The sequence below is a fragment of the Phasianus colchicus genome, chromosome 8 (genome assembly GCF_987193195.1).
Source record: "Phasianus colchicus chromosome 8, bPhaCol1.hap1.1, whole genome shotgun sequence".
Taxonomy (NCBI): Eukaryota; Metazoa; Chordata; class Aves; order Galliformes; family Phasianidae; genus Phasianus; species Phasianus colchicus.
The window spans coordinates 15,301,815-15,320,041 of record NC_143443.1 but is presented as its reverse complement, the minus strand read 5'-3'; the positions used below and the strand labels follow the sequence as shown (position 1 = coordinate 15,320,041).

The following is an 18,227-nucleotide window of genomic DNA, read 5'->3' as shown; positions in this document are numbered from 1 at the left end:
GGTGGCTGCGGGGGGGAGCGGGGGCACGGCCGTGATGCGCTGCGCTGCCGGGGCGTGCGTGGGGACGGGAGCTGGGCCGAGGAGGCTCTTATTCCTGGGGCATCCTGATCTGCTTCCGTTTTTATGTTATTTTCCTTTATTTCATTTTACTTTATTTACTGCTCGTCCTGCAAATTGAAGCCTTTTATTCCTTTTATTTATTTATTTATTTATTTTCATTCTAAGCTAATTGGTAGTGAAGATGTGCATATTGCCTTCGATTTGGGTCTAAAATGTGCTTTTAAGATGACCACGTGCTGTGCTTGTGCTGCCCTGCAGAGCAGCCCTGCAGCCCATAGGCAGGTTTCTTTATGCAGGGAACTAAAGCCCCCTGTACTCACACTGTGAGACAGGACCTCAGCACCAAGCTCCGTGCTCCAAGCTCTTGCTCCCATTGCACAGTCTACGTAGCAGATGTAGATATGGCCCAAGACGATTACAAAAGGTGCTGAGTAGCCCTTCACGGAAGCAGGAATCTGCCTTACAAACAGCACTGGGAATGGCAAGGCGTGTTTTTCCTTGTTGCTTTACTGCTTTTGAGCAGCTGGTTCACCACAGTGGGCAGCATCCATGCCTCTGCATTCCGGAGTGTGGTAGCAAGAATGCAAACAGCTGCCATCCCCAAGTGGCTTTGTGATGCGAGTGTTTGTCTGCTGGGAGCTGAGAGCCAGATGTGGCTCTCATAGTTTCCAGGCAGCACTGATCCATCAGATGACAGTAGCTATTGAGTGCTGCTATGGTGGCCCAGAGACATAGAGATGAAAGTCTGATGTCTGTCAGCACTTCCCTTGCCATTCCTGTCTCCCTTCAGTTTTCACTTGAGTCTTCTCATAAAAGCAAATGCCCCAGAACATGATGTTGCAATGCTAATGGCCTTATTTTTGAGAAAGAAAATCATGAGTTTTGTAATGTTGAACTGCCAGAGAGACTTGGGATCCATTGAGCTCTGTTGTCAAATGCCTTCATGCTCCCACTCCCACTGCCCATGAGGCTATTGGGAACCTCAGCTGGGAACCCACCTTCCTTTTCAAAAGCACGTTACACAGCACATCCTGGATGAATTTTCTTAGGAAAGAGGAACAGTATTTGAATGCCCTCTTGAAGAAAGATATTTTCATCAGGAAAAAAAAATCAAAGCAATCTGACAAACCAGCAACAGGAAATCGGTGTAGACTTGGAGCTGTTTCTGTAAGAGTGGCTTGTGCTGTACCCCAGCTGCTTTGCCTCTAAGCAGCCCCTTTACCCCCCAGCTCACAGGCTCCACCAATTGTAAAAGCAAGAACTAAGCAGAGTCAGATTCGGGTCTCAAAATACAAACCATTTTGGATACAGAGAGCTAAGGGGATGGGGGGCGGCTGATTCATAAGAAAACTTCTAAGCATTATTGTAGCATAAATAATATGGCATCTTTCACCTCAAATGGCCTAACACTTCATAAAGTGATATGAGCTTCACTCGTTGCTGAAATGCAGCTATTTCTGAAGTGGAATCTGATATCTTTTTTTTTTTTTTTTAAACCAACAGAGAGCAATGTTTTAAGGTGGAGAGGGAAGGATATAATATACAACCAGCAGTAAGTGTAAGCTAAGGTGGCTTTGCAAAACGGGAAGGCCAGGTAAAATGTATTTTTAGTAACGACATACAATCTGGAGCATCTTAAACCTATATCCTTAGTTTGCAAATGCAATTCATTTCAAAGAGATCCAGGAAATTCAAGAAATGTTTTGTTCTCTCTCTTTTAGTGATACCATTTTACAATGCTTTGCTAGCAGGTTCTCTGGTTCTTTTCCTCTCTTCGCTTAATTTAATGTCCAGTTCTCGCAGCTGGCTGAGGAACCCTGTGTTTGGGCAGATGTCTCTGTGAGAACCCACCGTTTTCAGAGCATCCACGAGCGTCATGTTTTCATGGATCATCAAAAAGGCAAGCACTAATGTTGCAGAGCGGCTCACCCCCATGGCACAGTGAACGAACACTTTACCTGCAAAAGGAAGAGATGCAGCAAGGTGAGCAGGCTGAGGAATTTCTGAAGTGAAGGGAATGCAGGGAGGACAAATAGTAACAAGCTGGCAGAACAGCCACGATGATTGGCGCATACTTATTTATTCATGAATGGCCTGAGATTGTGCTGTAGATCTCAGGCAAGGTGGTACTTCATACTGAGCACACGCATCTAGCTTGGGCCTCTCAATAGTTATCAAAGAAAATGCAGTTAACATAGCTTATCTGAAAATGCAGTTAACACAGCTTATCTTGAAGCTCTATTAGCTCTAGAGAGAAGGAACCTAAGCACTGAATTTTGTAAATTGAACGTTATGAATGCCCTTCCCTGACAGAAGCTATTGCATGGTGGACTTTTTTTTTTTTTTTTTCATGTAACGTGGAAAGAGTGCTGTGGAAATTGGGTTGGTTGGTTTGAGGTAGGAGATTAAATTTCAAAAACTAGAATATTTTTCAAAAAATTGTTGCCAACTTAAATGGAGTCTACTGTGTACTCCAGGATGCTTTTGCAGCTGATGAAGTCCAGATCCCTGGGGATCTGCTGGCCATTATGCTATAGGAAAACTTTCACCATGCAGAGCAGTGGGGCAGAGGAACCTAGGCTGGGTTCTCTTCCCAACCCAGTTCTGATCCAAACCTTCTCGGTTCTCAGGTATTTGTTTCCAGATTAAAATAGCTGAAGTGTTCTGTTGAAGGAGAAGCTTTCTGTGACAAAACTCATTAGTGTAATTTTCTGTGGAAAAAAGAAATGGTTTTGGCAGAAAACTTTGGCCCAGCCCTGACTGTGATCATTGACAAGTTCCATAAACTCTGTAGGACAGTCTGACTGTAAAAATGGTCTCATAATTTACTGTGTCTCAGCAGCCCAGTGTGAGCTATAACTAGGGATTTAATAAAGCACTTTGAGTCAAAGCAGTAAGATCTCGCAGCCAGTCGGAGTCAGAGCAAACTCTGGAACAAATGGAAATTATGATAACTAGGCCATAATCCAAACTCTGCTGACAAAAATTCAGCAGGCTGCGGGTCAGACTCATAGCTTTTGACTTAGTTCATTAACTTGTGCTGCTTCTCTAGCTTTAATGGACACCCGGCCCAGGTTCCAGTTGTGAAGCATTTAGGCACATGAAGCGTTTCAGCCAGCACTTGCAGGTGCCAGCAGGGAGCGGGAGCAGAGCTGTCATGCCACGCAGACCCAGTGTCCCCAGGCTGGAGCCTGTCTGGGATGCAAGGGCAGGCCCTCAGACTGTGCCAGGAGGCAATTCCTGCACAGTAAAAGCCCTGCAGTGCTATAATGTTGTCCTTATTCTCCACTCCTGGTGTTGGCCCCTGGTGCATCTGTCCTGCCTGGCTCCATAAGGCCTGGTCACAGCCTGGTCGCTGCCATGCCTGGAGCATCCTCCCAGCCTCTCTGCCCTCCTCCATGCCCATGTCCTCAAATGCTACATTCAGCCTGAGCTTTGCTGCTAGTACATGAAGAAGCAATTTGGCTCGTGTTGAAACTTCCTCCCAGAGCTTCACAGTGCCTCCCTCTTACCTCCTGAGGTGTTTAAGGCTTTGCCTATGAAATTGGCAGCATCGTAGAAGAAGATACTTAAATCAAAGGAAGGATCATCAAATGCTTCTATTCCGAAGTACTCTATTTGCAGATCTTTGTAATATTTGGCTCCTGTGTTGATGCTGTATGGCCCATCCGCTGCATTAAGGATATGAGTTATGTTGAGGCTTTGAATAGTAGTTATACTCCTAGCAGCCCACCTGTTGGAAGACAGGAAGGTACGTTGGCATCGTGCCTAACTTTCTGCTAAAACATCACCATTTAACGTTAGGGCCTGCTCCCTCTAGAGAAGGATGCAGGGATTGCAGCTTGCTTACAATGGCACATTGTCCTCAGCCCTATGCAAATGAAAAATGCAACGTGGTGGTATAGGAAGCAACCTGAGCACAAGCTTGCCTGTGAAATGCTGTTAGGTGAACACATCTCCCAGCAGTTAACCCCCGGGAACATAGCTTGCTGCATAGACTGGCCAAGATCTTCCTTCAAATACTTGTGTAGAAAGTTCTGCAGCTAACCTCTCACTCATAGCGTACATTAGCAGCAAGGGCAAGAATGCACCCAGATGCAGCACCTCATTCCTGGTCCATCATGCTTAGCAGCTGAGTTCTCCTCCTTTCCAGCCATAAACTAGGACTGAAGCTATTCCACAAAACAATGGTCTTTTACAGATGAATTCATAAGGAGGAGGAGGAGGAGCTGGAAAAAAAATCGTAGAATCATAGTAATGAAGTATTGCTCTGCCAGCCTGATGATCTACATAACCTGCAGTAATCCAAAGAGAAGGAAACAGCACCAAATAGAAGTGGTCAAAATTATGAAGCATTTGCATGAAAATTCTTATTCTACATTTTCAATCTTACTGTCTTTGAAAGCAAGTTTGGATTTGGAATGCCAAAATCTGTGCTGCATAACTCATTTGGGTCCCCCTCCACCAGGCTCCTGACCCTGCCAGCTCTGTGTTTGACTCTGAGGGCTACTGTGCTACTGTGATCCCGTCTGCTGTCTGACAGCAGTTTCCATGGCAGACAATGCTTCTCACAGTTGACACCAGTTTAGGATGAGTTTTTTAAAGACTTTTGGTAAGAATACAGATAATTCTTACGTCTCCAAAATCCTCTGTGGCTCATGGAATACAGGAAAAAAAAAACCTCAAGCAGACTATAAATTACCCTTTTGTCTATCATATTTTCCATGACATTTAAACACCTCGTGTTATCAGTTTTGGAAGCTGATTGTAGTATTGTAAAAACATTCCTGCACACCCAATAACTGGTCCCCAGTGCACCAATTCCCTTCCTCCTCCTCCCGGAGTCCAATATAATCTTAATAATAGGACCATATGTTCTTACGCATCTCCCAGGTAAATATTTGGCCAGACTTGGTCCACATGGTTATCAGACCCTCCTCTGAACCAAATCAGTCGCTGGAGGTCTGCTAGTGCTGGTGTTTCATAGGATGCTGGGACGCCTGCACTGCTGCTCGGAAAGGAGTTGTCTCTGGTGTGAAGCATCTTGCTCCTCTCTTGCACACACTCAGGTTGTATCAGAGACAGCTTTTCTGAAATGAATTAAGAGGAATTATTTCATGCAGAAATAATATTCCCCACGAAGCAGTCCTTCTCATTACCCTCCAAACAGCATTACATTATTATAACTGGTGTGTGAAGTAGGGCCTGCAGGTGTTGCTGAAGGCATCCAGAGAGCAGGACAACTCTACAGGCGTGTAATTCATCCCCTGAGAGAGCAGCAGCATAAGACGATATGATTTAATTTCTTGTCAAGTAAGGCTGTTGAAAAAAAATGTCCTGAGCCACTCCAGCACAGTGCTGACTGACCCTCATAGGTGCAGGTATTACTGCTGTTACTGCAGTGCTGATGAGTGTAATACGGGAGAGCTCCAGTATTTTATGCTGGAGAGGTACAGAAGTGTTTGCCCACACTCACTTCTCGTTAGCTAGAACTGCAAGTTTTTGAAAGAACGAGCCATTGGACTGGCTCACAAGGCTTCTAGGGGCAAGGTGGAAATCTTAGGATGTCTATAGGACATATATTCACATAGTGTATGTGCATACATAAACAAAATGCATGTATGCGTAATTGTTCTTTCATTTATAAGGATGCATTTATACAGACACACACAAGTGTACATGCATATATGCATATAAATAGAAACAGCAAATTTGAACCATTTTTTCCTATATCTCAGGTGAATATTCCTCATCTATACTGGTATGCTTGTGTCTTGTCCGCCTCAGCCTCTCTTCTGGGAGCTGTTCCACTTTGTATAAATAATATGATAGCTATTTTGCCTCCAGAGAGAGGCCATTTCTCTCATCTGAAGGAGAGGGCACTTACCTGCAATGTAAAGAAAAAGAGCATCTGAATTTAGGAAAATTATAAAGCTGAAAGTCCTGGCTTTGTTGCCATGTTAAAAATCCCATCTTGGACTGCTTTGCTCCCTTACAGATCCTGCAGTGGAATATGTGGGCCCCTTTTGCAACGCTTCTGTTTTAGACCTAGGAGGCTCAGCCCAGACGGAGGCAGAATGCCATCAAGAGTAAGAGTTCAAAGACATTCAAGGAAGTCCTTCTCTGAGACTTCAAGAGCATTCCTCCTGCCAGGATCTCATTATTTGGAATTGCTATTCTTACCTCCAGAGAACACTGATGAGGTTTGTTTGTTTGTATTAAAGCCATAGTCAGTGTGGGAGCCACCTGAGAACTTGTTCCCATTGTGAGATAGGTGTCCTGTGCTGCAAAAGGTTATGTGATGTCAGCTTGTACTGTAATACCTGAATATCTCAATCTAGAGTTTTGGTTTATTTTCTCAGCAATTCTAGGAAGCCCCAGGTAGACCTTTAGAATTCATCTAGTCTGTCCCTTGCCCCACCGCAGCATCAGCCAGATGGACGTTGCTCCTAAAGCACTACCAACAACTGTCCTAACAGCTGGGTGCCTTATTTTAAACAGTTTAGGTTGATGTGGGACACGAGCAAACATGCTTATGGGAAGATTAGTACAGTGATGCAAGGCATAGTATTGATCACACCACATATATTCCTGTGACTTTCTTCTCTTGCTCCCCTCTTTCTCCTCCTCCTCATGAATGTTAAGAGCAGTTACAACTTTTTGTGCATTCCAATATAAAGGAAGTCTCCCTATGGTAACTACTTGATAAGCTAAATACAAAAAGCACAGTAAAAAGTGATGGGAGAGATGGAAAAACATTGACTGGTTTTACCTTTCATGGTGAAGGAAGAGAACTAAATATGAGTAACTCAGGCAAGTATAGAAGGAATACATGGATAAAAGCCTACCATTTTTTCAGGGCACAGAATATCAAGAACTTTTGTAAAAGATTAAGTTACGCTCCCAGCACAGATTAGTATGAATAGCCCCCCCAAAAGGTATTATGTGTTACTTTACCAATCTTACTGCCTTACAGTAGTTGTGCCCTGTGCTCAAGAGCTGCTGCCAGCATCATTGTGATCTGTTTGTACTTCCACCAGCACAGAACGTTAAACTGAAGCAGTAGAAGGAAAGCAAGAGAAGGCTAACAGAGGTTCTACATCAGGAGATTCAGAACGCCATGGATTAATTTTCAAGGAGGGTGGATGAGTCTCAGTCATTGCAGGTGCTAAAAAGCTGAAGCTGTGCAGATAAGCAGATGGTTCCTACGCTTTCAGTTGCTGTAGCCCTCATTGTTTTTAACTTCTGTTGTAGTGTGTCAGCTTGTTAAGGTAATGGAGAGAGAAAAAGAGATGACATTGCCAAGCCTCTTGTTTTGTGCCTGACTTTGCAGTAGTTCTCTTGGCCTGCTAGAGCTGAGAACTTTTGGTAATGATGGAATTCAGCAAGCGACTCCAGCCACTGCAGCCAACAAGGTGTTTTGCAACAGAGCTCCCTTTCATACAGCAAACCTCTTCCCCTGAAACACATTAGCAAGATTCGCTTCCCATGACTAATTCCAGAGAAGTGAGCTCCTCATGTCAGCGCGCAGCATGGCTCCTCCCAGCCACGCCACTCTCTCCCTGCTGTGCTGGCCTTGAAACTGAATTACTCCATGGGGCCTTCAGGAGAAACTTGGAAATAACTATACCAGATGATTGGACTAATGAGAAAAGTAATATGAATTTTTTAATTGAGGACCAGGGACTTAGCTCAGGGTTTCCTCCCTGCCCCCTTCTACTCTGAGATACTGCAAAGTTAGCAAAAGTGCTGCCACAGATCACATTTCTCTATGTTTCCCCCTCCATGTGGCTCAGAGAAGCTCCTCTAGGTGGAAACAGATAGCAGGAAGGCAGGATCCTCTGTGACGGGTGGAAAAATCTCTTACAAGGTCACTAACACCTTCTGCAGAGGTCTAGTCCATGCAAATTAGGGAGGATTGCTTCTCTTTTGGAGCTGCAGCCTGGAAGTACCTAAGGCCATCTCATTATATTCTTTGTTTCTATCTTTCTGTTATTTTTTCCCCCTATATAGTAGAGACACTTGAGACTGGATAGAGTTTCTGGAGGCAATCCAGGCGGATTAACCTCCTTGCTTCATGGGGAAAAGACAAGGAGGCAAACACTTTGAAACCCTTCTGAAGTTAACCATCAGTCACCAAGCATCTAGAGCACCAGGGTGCACCCTGACAGGTCTTCCAGGCTCCACACCTCAGCTGTGCTTCTTGCAGAGGTTTGTATCTCAGCTAATGTTATCCTGATGCTTGAGTACTTCAGTCTGCAAGAGATTTTTCTGTTGTTTGTTTTTTCTTCAGATGCTAGGGAAAAAAAAGTTGCCATTTTCTAACGCAGATTTTTTCTGGCAAAGGAAAAAATATGCACAGCTTCCACTGACTTGAACTGTCCAAAGCATTTAATAGATTTGTGTTGGACTTGCAGATTCCAGCCTAAGAAAACAAACTTCTGAGCAAAAAGGAAAAAAAAGAAAAAAGGAAACCCTCTGATGTTGAGGATTTGATATAGTTCATTTTAGTATCTCAAAAGGAAGAAAAAGACCATTTCCTTTTTTTTCTATTAAAAAAATACTTCTGTTTTGGAATTTGAGTTTACCATTGCATAAAATCCTTTAAAATATGAAAACAAGATGAAGTGGCATGTTCCTGGTTGAGGAAAACACATTTTGTATAATTAAACACACACACTAACTTGCATCTTTCATTTTCACTCCTGCAGCATGGGGAAGGCCTGCTGCCATTTTGCTGTAGTGTTACCATGCCTCCTAAGGCCAGAACCAAGCTGCAGAAGCTGAACTATCCTGATTCCCAAGAGGAGCCCATCACAGGGCGGCAGCTGGGCCCCAGGTCCTGTCCTACCACCACACGTCCCCTGCATCTTCCCAGCTGGCAAGGCTCTGCTGGTGGCTGCAGTGACAGCCTGGGGAGTGGCAGGTGTCTTTCAGTGACATGAGGTGGTGTGGCCTCGGGAACAGCAGGACTGCTGTTTTGGGGTGGACCTGTGGTTGCCATGATAAGGCAAACACTGGGTAACAGTAACATGACCCTGAAAACTCCTGCAGCCAAATGTCCTGAACTCACTGAAACAAAACCCAGCAAATTAGGTGGTTCGCAATACCAAAGCATGAGATCAGAATATAATTCACATGAAAAACAAACAAAAATAGGCCTGCTGAAGCATTTTAAACTGCTGTCTATGCTGTTTTTCCATCTCTTTTCTCTGATTGAGCTACTCTGCAGTCATCTTTTCCCCTCCTTGCTCTTTTCTCACAGGTAGTGCTTCACACTATGGCTCTTTGTCCCCGTGATGGAAAAATCCAGATGGAAAGAAGTGTAGTTCACAGGAAAATGATCGTGTAAGTGAAATTAATCTTTCAGATACTGTAATGTGAAACCCGATCTTCCTTTTTGTTAAGAAGACCCAATCTGTGTCTCTACATTTTGGCCAAAATCTGATGCTAAGAGAACCCTGGAGTCTCTTGAGGTAGAACTGAAAGCCTCGTGTGCAGAAACAGGCGCATTTAAAAGCAATAGCAGAGTTAAAACAGCCAGATGGGAACCTAGCAGGCAACTGAGAGGGGAACTCTCTGTTTTCCTTGCAAGCCTACAGGGGCTTGTTTGCAGGAATTAGAATCTCTCACCAGCAGTTCGCTGCAGCTCTAATACCAAGTGGTATTGAAAATGAGAAGCAGGTTATGGCTGATGGTTTAAATGAGGCACCTATGGGAATTTTGAAATGAGATCCTGGACGCGTCTCGGTATAGAGCGTGCACATGGCAGAGCAATATTGCTTTCTTGGCTGACTGCATCATATATTATGGTCTTTTATTTTGCCCACGCTCAAGCAGCAGGGAACAGCAGAAGTTCATTGCTTCTGCAACTGCTTAAGCCCTGCCTTGCCAGAGGCTGTGCCCCTGCCTCGCGAAAAGCAGAGGCAGTCCCTTGGCCCCTGCGCGGGTACGTGCTCAGTGCAGCACTGTATTAATGCCATTTCCATTATTTTTGAGTGAAGAGAAAAGCAGAATGTACAATTAAGATTATGCTGCCTGATATTTTTTATTTTATTTTATGGGAGTCTATTTTTATTTTTTTTTTTAAGAGAATTTATGATTTGGGAAAGATGCCAGATGGAGGGCTCTGGCATGTGCAGCCCTCAGTGTAGCCATGGCTCTGCCAGCTGCAGGATCCCCTGCCCCACACTGCAATGCTGCTTGGCTGGCCAGGGAGAGCCCAAGCCTTGGCACTCCTCCACTGCTCTGCCTTGCCTGATATCTCTGTTCATGGCCAATCTTTCTGGTGGAGCACAGCAGCTTCTCTGTAGTGGGCTGCAGGGGATCAGCTTCTGCTTGTGAGGTGCTGGAGGTGGGCTGAGGAATAACCAATCCACATGTGTTTCCAAGGCCATATCTTTCCATGGGGGGAGAAGCTTGGTGCTGACCTCAGCTCCATCCTGCCTCCCCCAGCCTCCCTTGTCAGAGCTGCATGGCCTGGGCAACAGCACCTGCCCACATCCTAAGGGTATGCAAATGGGTCTGACAGGTGCAGAAATGGGGCATCCTCCCTGCTTGTAGGATGGCAGCTTTGGCATCTGCAGATTCCAGGTTCAAAGGAGAAAAAAAAGTAATAAATAAAATATTACCTTAGCAGCTGGCATCTTTGAGCTATTCTGTGCGCTATCCCCAGCAAGACAGCGCTGCCCTCCACAGGCTCCTACCGAAATTTCCGACTTGGCTGTGGATGTCTGTCAAGCCGGGGGTGATGCTCTCCCCTCTGGCTCTCTTCTGGAGCACTGCTGTCCAGGGCACCACTGATAGGGATTAAAAACAAAAAACAGAAACGACCTCCAAACTACCGTTTCTCTTGGCACATCTCGACCTGCCTGATGCTGCTGCCCGAATTAAAATAGCTGTGGTTGTAATCCCACTGCTAGCAGCCATTCCTGTGCTGCGTGCTGTGATCAGCAGCGTCCCAGCTTGCCATGCCACTAACTGTTTCTAATAGTAGAAACTTCACTCCCATCTTATGTAAGGAGCGGGGCAGAGCGGCTGCGGCTTGTGACGTGCTCAGGCAGAAGCTTCCTGGGGCAGCATGTGCCCGAGGGCAGAGCTCCAACCAGAGCAGAAGCAGTGACCTTGATACGGGTAAGGGCTCAGTGGCACTGCCAACTCCACACCGAGATGCTGTCAGTGTCATGGGCTGTCAATAGGTGTCAGTTATGGGCTTGATATGTGACCATCTGACACATGTGTTGTCAAACAGGCCAGATTCTGAGAGGGGGAGAAAAAAGCTTTGCAAGCTTCGGGAAAGACAAACAAAGATGTTAATGTACTGCTATTAAAACAGTCTCCTAAGCACCGGCTCCTCTGCAGGCAGTATGGATTTGTATAACAGTGGATTAAGGATTGTTTTTCTTCTCCTCAATTTACTTCTCAAATAACTTTTGTCTGACTGCTGCTGTCAATACAAAATTGATGGTGCTGTCAAGCTCTCGAGATTTCAGAATATCTAAAGGCACGAGTCAATGATTTTTCATATTTCTCAGTCATTTGGCAGAGGTATCTTGCAGCTGCCTGTCTCTCCCTGCACAGTTACTGTAAGCAGTGAAGTGCTCTCCCTTGCTTGAAAGGGTACATATGAAAAAGACACCTTTTGATAAAGTTGACAAAGCTGTACAAAATCTTTGCAGTTTCTTTGCAGTAGAATCAAGAGCAGAAACACTCCATACTCCACAGTGGAAGATCTATTTTGGCATTTAATTTTTTTCTCAGGGAAATCGTAGAGCTCTCAAAGGATGCTCTCAGCTTTGTTGGTGTGGAGTAGAGCAATTTTTCTTCAGGTTTTTAATGGCTGTTTTTTGATCAGTTGATGCACCACAGACCTGCCCTATACCCAAGGCATGGTATTGATACCCCAGTGCCTCACAGCATCGGGCAGGACATGAGCAAGGGCCATTGTGCACTAAAACTTTTGAGGAGGGCTTTTTCCACCTCTCACTCATCAGGCTTTATACTGTTGTTTTTGTGAAACTTGCTGAGGTTTTGCATGGGCTGCAGGCTGATGCCTGAGCTGATAGGGTGGGAGAGAGACCGAGCTCCCAGCAAAGCACAGCCCCATGGATGCCCAGGGCTGAGCTGAGAGCTTTTGCTGGGGGCTGTGCCTGCTGGAGGCTGTTTGGAACAGGAGATAGGCTGCACATTTCAGTCCATTTTCCCAGAGCAAACTTCTTGCTAACTGTGCCTCCAGCACAACCCTGGGAAGGCTCTCCTCTGCTTGAGAAACTCTCAGTGAGCAGGAATATATTAAGAATTGTGAGATTCTCAGGCACTGGGAGCCATCCATGCACCATAAATAGCATTACCATTCTTTCTTTGCAGTGCCTGGCATCCCAAGCAGTCATTTTTGCAGGTGCTTTTAGCAGCTTTTCTTATGTTCTCTTGGCAGGCTGGAATTTTGTGTATAGTTTTTTTTAGTATCTCTAAATCATTTATTTCAAGGTGAAATATTGTTTTTTGTTGTTGTTGTTTTGGACTTCTGTTTTTTCCTTTTTTATTTATCATACATTACTGTCATATTTTTAGTGAAACTATGTGGGAAAAGCTGTTGCAGAAGAGTGAGGATTGAGACTAAGCCATTCATAAAGAATCTCTGTGATTGCAGGAAAAGCAAAACAAAACAAACAAAACAACAAAAAACAACCCAACAAAAAACTCCAAAACGTCAAAAAAGAACAAGAAAATTAATTTAAGCTCATACCCATTTTTAGCAAGAACTTGAAAGTGATTGGTTTTAGAATTAAAAAATCATGTAACATGTATCATGTTTTGGCATGATATGTGATGTTTCCAGTGGGAGACTAGAAATGTGTAATTGTAGAAGGAAAATCTTTACATGCCTATCAGAAAAGGAAACAAAAATATCTTTTGTCAAGGAACTACAAAGCAGACATTTTGTTCTGGGATAACCAACGGAGCACTGCAACTTCATCAGCTGGTAGAGCTGGAATTGTTGGGCAAGCTTTCAGTACACAGGAAGGACCGCATTTTTTTTCCCAATTATGCCGACTTCTTTGATTTGCATGCTACTATTACTGACAGCCCTTGCCTCAGAGCAACTCAGCAGTAGGGCCAGTACTGAAACACCGTAGTTTTTCCATTTTGCCAGAAGATGGCAGAAGAAAGCAACCTTGTGTGTTGTAAAAACAGTGCAGTCATGGCTGGCTGTTAGACAGAACTGACAGTGACGTAGAAGAAACTGCTGTGGCTGGATGGGAGAAAAATGTGAAGGGTACTCGATGAATTAAATTGCTATTGACCAGGGCAGATTCATCAACTGATCTACACTGTATCCTTTTCTAAGCAGATTTTCTGTATAAGAAAAGCCTGTAACTCTGCTCATTCTTCCTACGCACAATGCAATTCGTCCTGGATTTGCTCCAGTGCTAAAATCTTTTGTAACAAACCAGGCACATAATGCTATCAGCCCGAGTGAAAATCAGGCCGATTTGTTCTGTCTTTTATTCTGTCTTCACAGTCTAATTTCTCTTTCCTTTCCCAGTTCCTCCATGGTAGGAGAAGAGTGCAAGCAGTGTAAGCACCCTCACCTTGCTGCTGGAAGAGGGGCAGGCACTGGATGAACAACATGCCTGTGCACTGGCTGCAACATGGGCTGCTGGGCGTCACAGTGGACTAGCAACAGTGGTCAGCTCAGACACCTTCTCTCTTTTCTCCAGGGGAAACTGACCCATCAGCCACATGGTTGACACAGAACTTTCAACTGATGTGATGATGAGGAAAAACAACTGATGATACAGATGTCTATTAGCTGGACAGCAAAACCACTTTCTCATGAAATGATGCTCAGACAAACCCCAGTGCCTTCTACTATTGGGATTCTGGTCCTGCTTGGCTTTTTAAGGTATTGTTTTTCATATTATTCTATTAGTCAAAAATACTTTGATCTCAGGTTGGTTCTGTGGTTAGCAGCAGAATAACTTTCATCTTGTGAGGAAAACAAGTGATGGCAACTGGAACTGCTGGTGACACCACAAGCACACTGTCAGCTTACAGGGATTTCTATTGCCCTTCAGCTGCCCACCCAGAGGTACTGGGTACCCCCTGCTATTTGGAAGTGGATTAAGCCTTCCTGAAAATGAGTAAGTTTAATAGATTGTGAGACGCCTTTGAAGCTGCCTCATCCAGAACATCATACATCCCAGGTCCTTTTGCTATACTTTCACAAACTGATCATTTTTGCCAAAGCATCTCAAGGATATGCTGAATCCTGTTCTGGAATTGAGGTGAGCAAGCACAAACCCTTTACATGTTGAAGTTTTAGTAGGCAAGTATGTATTTGGGGAAACAACATTCTATAGGTATCTTTGTGCTTGAAAAGAAAACCTTCTCTGATCTTTTAGGATTGAAGACTTTACATTAAATGTTAATTTGCGTTTTTTCCTTCCTCCCTCCCTCCCTCCCTCCCTCCCTTCCTTCCTCCCTCCCTTCCTTCCTTCCTTCCTCCCTCCCTTCCTTCCTTCCTCCCTTCCTTCCTTCCTCCCTCCCTTCCTTCCTTCCTCCCTCCCTTCCTTCCTTCCTCCCTCCCTTCCTTCCTCCCTTCCTTCCTTCCTCCCTCCCTTCCTTCCTCCCTTCCTCCCTCCCTCCCTCCCTTCCTCCCTTCCTCCCTTCCTCCCTTCCTCCCTTCCTTCCTTCCTTCCTTCCTTCCTTCCTTCCTTCCTTCCTTCCTTCCTTCCTTCCTTCCTTCCTTCCTTCCTTCCTTCCTTCCTTCCTTCCTTCCTTCCTTCCTTCCTTCCTTCCTTCCTTCCTTCCTTCCTTCCTTCCTTCCTCCCTTCCTTCCTTCCTTCCTTCCTTCCTTCCTTCCTCCCTCCCTCCCTCCCTCCCTCCCTCCCTCCCTCCCTCCCTCCCTTCCTTCCTTCCTTCCTTCCTTCCTTTCTTCCTTTTCTGTCTCTCTCTCTCTTTCTCTTTTTTTTGAGTGAAGACAATATTGAGAAACAATTCAGTACAGATAATTCATCCCTAAAACAAAGGCAAATTCAGGGCTGTCAAGGAACTTGAAAGCCCTGGCTTAAAGGATTTTGCAAAGATTTCTGCTGAGTAAGTGCTGTATACCTGAGAGGGAAAAAAACACAAATGAGCTCAGAAGGTCAGAAGCTCTTGCAGAACCAAGAAAGACATGATCATGGTGCTGGATTGCTGCTCATCCCCTGTCCACTGCTTGATCAGTGCCACAGGTAAGAGCTGTGATGCCTGGAGTGCTACATCATGCTTTACCCAAAGCATTTCATCTGGCCTGAAATGCTCACCTGGGTCCTTTTCCCTTTTTGTGGCACCATCAGATGGAGGAAGGTTACTAGTGGCTTGGTGACTGTTGGAACTCAGAAGTGTGCTGCAGAGATGACATGCCTTCTTGTTATAGCTTACTAAATGTCTGCCCCACTTTCTACATCCATAGTGACAGCAGACTGTATGAGGGTCTGCTATTCATGACTCCAGTTTGCTGTGTCATCCTAAGGTCCTAAATGACTGTGATTACCACGTAACTCCATCTCATCCCTTTGTTAGCTTAAGCATCCAGTTGGTGAACAGAAAACTGGCTGATGACCATTAAATATTCCATTTGACTCTGCTAGCAGAGGTGTTGGCACAGTGGCGCAGCTCTCTTTGCACACACCCAGGCTGCCGTCTGGCCGGTGACAGTTCCTCATCACAGGATACTGTGCCTTGACTTCACAGCTTCTCTGCATGGCTATACACTTTCTCAGCATGCCCTAATAGCAGCAGCCTTCCCTGTTTGCAGAGACCTGAAAGCATGCCATCTTTTGGCACAGAGATGCCTTCTACCCTCAGAGGAAATAAAGATAAAATCCTGGCTGAAAAGGAAATTCTGAGAAGAGTGCTAAGGTATGGCTTTCTAAATATTTATCTTCAGTCTGTATTTGATGCCTGGTTAATGAGGTAACTGAGCTGTTACAGAAACCTACTAGAGGTTAAGCAACTTGGAGGAAAGCAGTGGTTTTCCTGAGCTGCAAGACAGAGTGTGTGCAGGGCCGCTCACGGCCTTTGTGGCCAAGAATCTCATGTGATGTCTCCTGCAGAAAGCTTCAAATCTGAGCTTTATATATGGTCAGTACAGGTGTGCTCCTTTCTTTTTCTAAAAAGAATGGATTTCCATCCTTACTCTTTGCATTTACTTTGCTTCACTCATCATTTTCAAGCTAGTTCAGCAAAGAAGCTGTCTGTGGAAACAATAGATGAACAAAAAATTATCAAGGACTTTTTTATGTGGGAGAAATATGTCTTGGAGGCAGAAAGAGGGAATGCATTAGGCTATGCACCTAAGCACTATTTATGCCCTTGAAAACCTTTCCCTTAGATGCTTAATTGGTCTGTGAAAAGTCATTGCCAGAGGAGATAATTGACCATTTTTTATAGAAGGATCAGTAACAAAAACATTCAGAGCTATTGTTCTAGAAATTAAAAATATATAAATTAAGAATTATGCAAAAAATATGTTTTGGGGCATAAGCCAGCCTCTTCTGAAACTATGCAAATTCATTTGGTGAAAACAACAGCAGTCACAGTGAAATGAGTTGTATATGAAGAACTGAGATCTCAAATGTGATATTATGCAGAAGGTAAAGAGACTGTACTAGATAAGTAACAGTTCAATGTGTTATCAAGGGTGCACTTCGATTTTGATGAATGTTAAAAGAACCTTTAGCCTTGAAAATAAAGAGGATAATTTCTCTCTAGGCAATGGCTGCTCGTGAAAGTCATAAAATAGGAGCATTGGAGCCCTAATTTTATAGTGCTTTTTAAATGATTTTCAAATAGTCCAGCTGCTTTGTGCCATAATATCACGAGGCAGAGATATTTACGCCGGCGATAACAAGCATGCATCAGCCTGCCTGAGCTGCTTCTGCAGACAGCCAGCATTAAGCGAAACACATATGGAAAACTGATACTTGCCAATGCGGATTGGTCACGACACCGTGGCTGGAGTGATCCTGGGAAGCTGCTTTTTGCACCAAACAACTCAACTGCTTTTCTTGTTTGCGTCTTGCCCGCGGAGCACAGGATGTATGCCGCCAGTGATTCTGCTTCTATTTTGACACTTGAGCACCTGCCAGTTATACACACCTCCTAGGCCATACTGTCCTCAGTAGACTGTTTGGAAATAGGAGGGCTAATTCAGCCCTTGGTTACACCGCTGCTTTTTTTGTGGGAGTTTCTTCAAGATTTGATTTGCTCCCATCACTGAGGTTCCCAACTTGTTTCTTTGCACAGAAATATACACATGCTGCAAATGAGCTCAGAACAAATGCTACATAGCTCTGCTGAGATGCTGGAGTTGCCACCTTGCCAATTTGGGTATTCATTTCAGAAATCTGATTAGCATTTTATCTTTGCAGTTCCCATTCCTTTGCAAAACATTGACAGTAGACAGATGCTTTGGGCAAGCAGAGTAGGGCGGAAAGAGTGGGTTGTTTATGAAATATCCCTGTAAAATTAAATAACTCTTTATGTGTTTACTAGCACTGAAGACACAGCACTATTTGTGTTAAGAGAATGTAGGTGGTAATGGGAGATTCTGAGCATGAAAAGAAAGCTTCATTTTATTTATGGCAACGTGTTGCTGTAAGTCTAAGTCTGTAAGGCTAAGATAGAGCTGGGCAGAGGACATGGTGGCAAGTCAGTGCCTCCGGGAGGTCCCTGGGAGCTGAACATCAGTTGTTGGCAGGGTGGCAAACCTCTCTTGCCCAATGTGGGCAAGAGAGGTTTCGGGACTTCTGGGGACTTCTGACCCCCAGTCTGTGTAACTTCTTGTACATGTTGGAATTCCACATTTGTTTCTCTTTTTCTTTGCTGATCCCAATATAGCAAAGCACATTACCATCTTTTTAAGTCCAGTGCTATTTAATCATTGAGCAACTTTCTCCTGAAGTCAAGTTTTATGACTTTTCATGAATGGAGTGGCCAATGAAATGGGAACATATTTGTGCACATTTTTTCTTTCATTTAACCAAATTAGTAAGGAGCAACTGCAAAACCCCACTGTCCCCTAAAAGATGGGGAAACAGGTTTGATAGCAAAGCTTTATGTCACACTCCTTTGATCTTTATCTCATATTTAGATTGTCCAACATTACTTCCCATCACTTT

At 44.3% G+C, this 18,227-nt stretch overlaps 1 protein-coding gene across 3 annotated transcripts; it reads right to left on the bottom strand.

Annotated features, from left to right (window-relative positions):
- Window positions 1-1,548: 1,548 nt before the first annotated feature.
- On the bottom strand, window positions 1,549-17,255 carry DUSP13B (dual specificity phosphatase 13B). 3 transcript variants are annotated; one of them, XM_090144998.1, is made up of 5 exons: window positions 17,035-17,255; window positions 10,692-10,859; window positions 4,943-5,150; window positions 3,573-3,793; window positions 1,549-2,018 (listed from the first exon to the last, which is right to left on the bottom strand). In XM_090144998.1, the coding sequence occupies exons 3-5, from the start codon at window positions 5,101-5,103 to the stop codon at window positions 1,792-1,794; spliced, it is 609 nt and encodes a 202-aa protein (XP_090001124.1). In that variant the 5' UTR covers window positions 5,104-5,150; window positions 10,692-10,859; window positions 17,035-17,255; the 3' UTR covers window positions 1,549-1,791. The 3 variants fall into 3 exon arrangements, with proteins under 3 accessions (XP_090001124.1, XP_031458950.2, XP_090001123.1); XM_031603090.2 differs by lacking the exons at window positions 10,692-10,859; window positions 17,035-17,255 and adding an exon at window positions 6,244-6,617; XM_090144997.1 differs by lacking the exon at window positions 10,692-10,859 and having other exon boundaries at window positions 1,552-2,018; window positions 17,035-17,246.
- Window positions 17,256-18,227: the final 972 nt, after the last annotated feature.

What these genes read in the sequence shown, in the direction of transcription:
- DUSP13B (XM_090144998.1), bottom strand. Translation starts at nt 5,103, where the DNA reads ATGCTTCACACCAGAGACAACTCCTTTCCGAGCAGCAGTGCAGGCGTC. An exon ending in AATATTTACCTGGGAGATGC is followed by an intron (nt 3,794 to 4,942) that starts GTAAGAACATAT and finishes GTCTTCCAACAG; the next exon opens with GTGGGCTGCTAGGAGTATAA. An exon ending in AGCCTTAAACACCTCAGGAG is followed by an intron (nt 2,019 to 3,572) that starts GTAAGAGGGAGG and finishes TTCCTTTTGCAG; the next exon opens with GTAAAGTGTTCGTTCACTGT.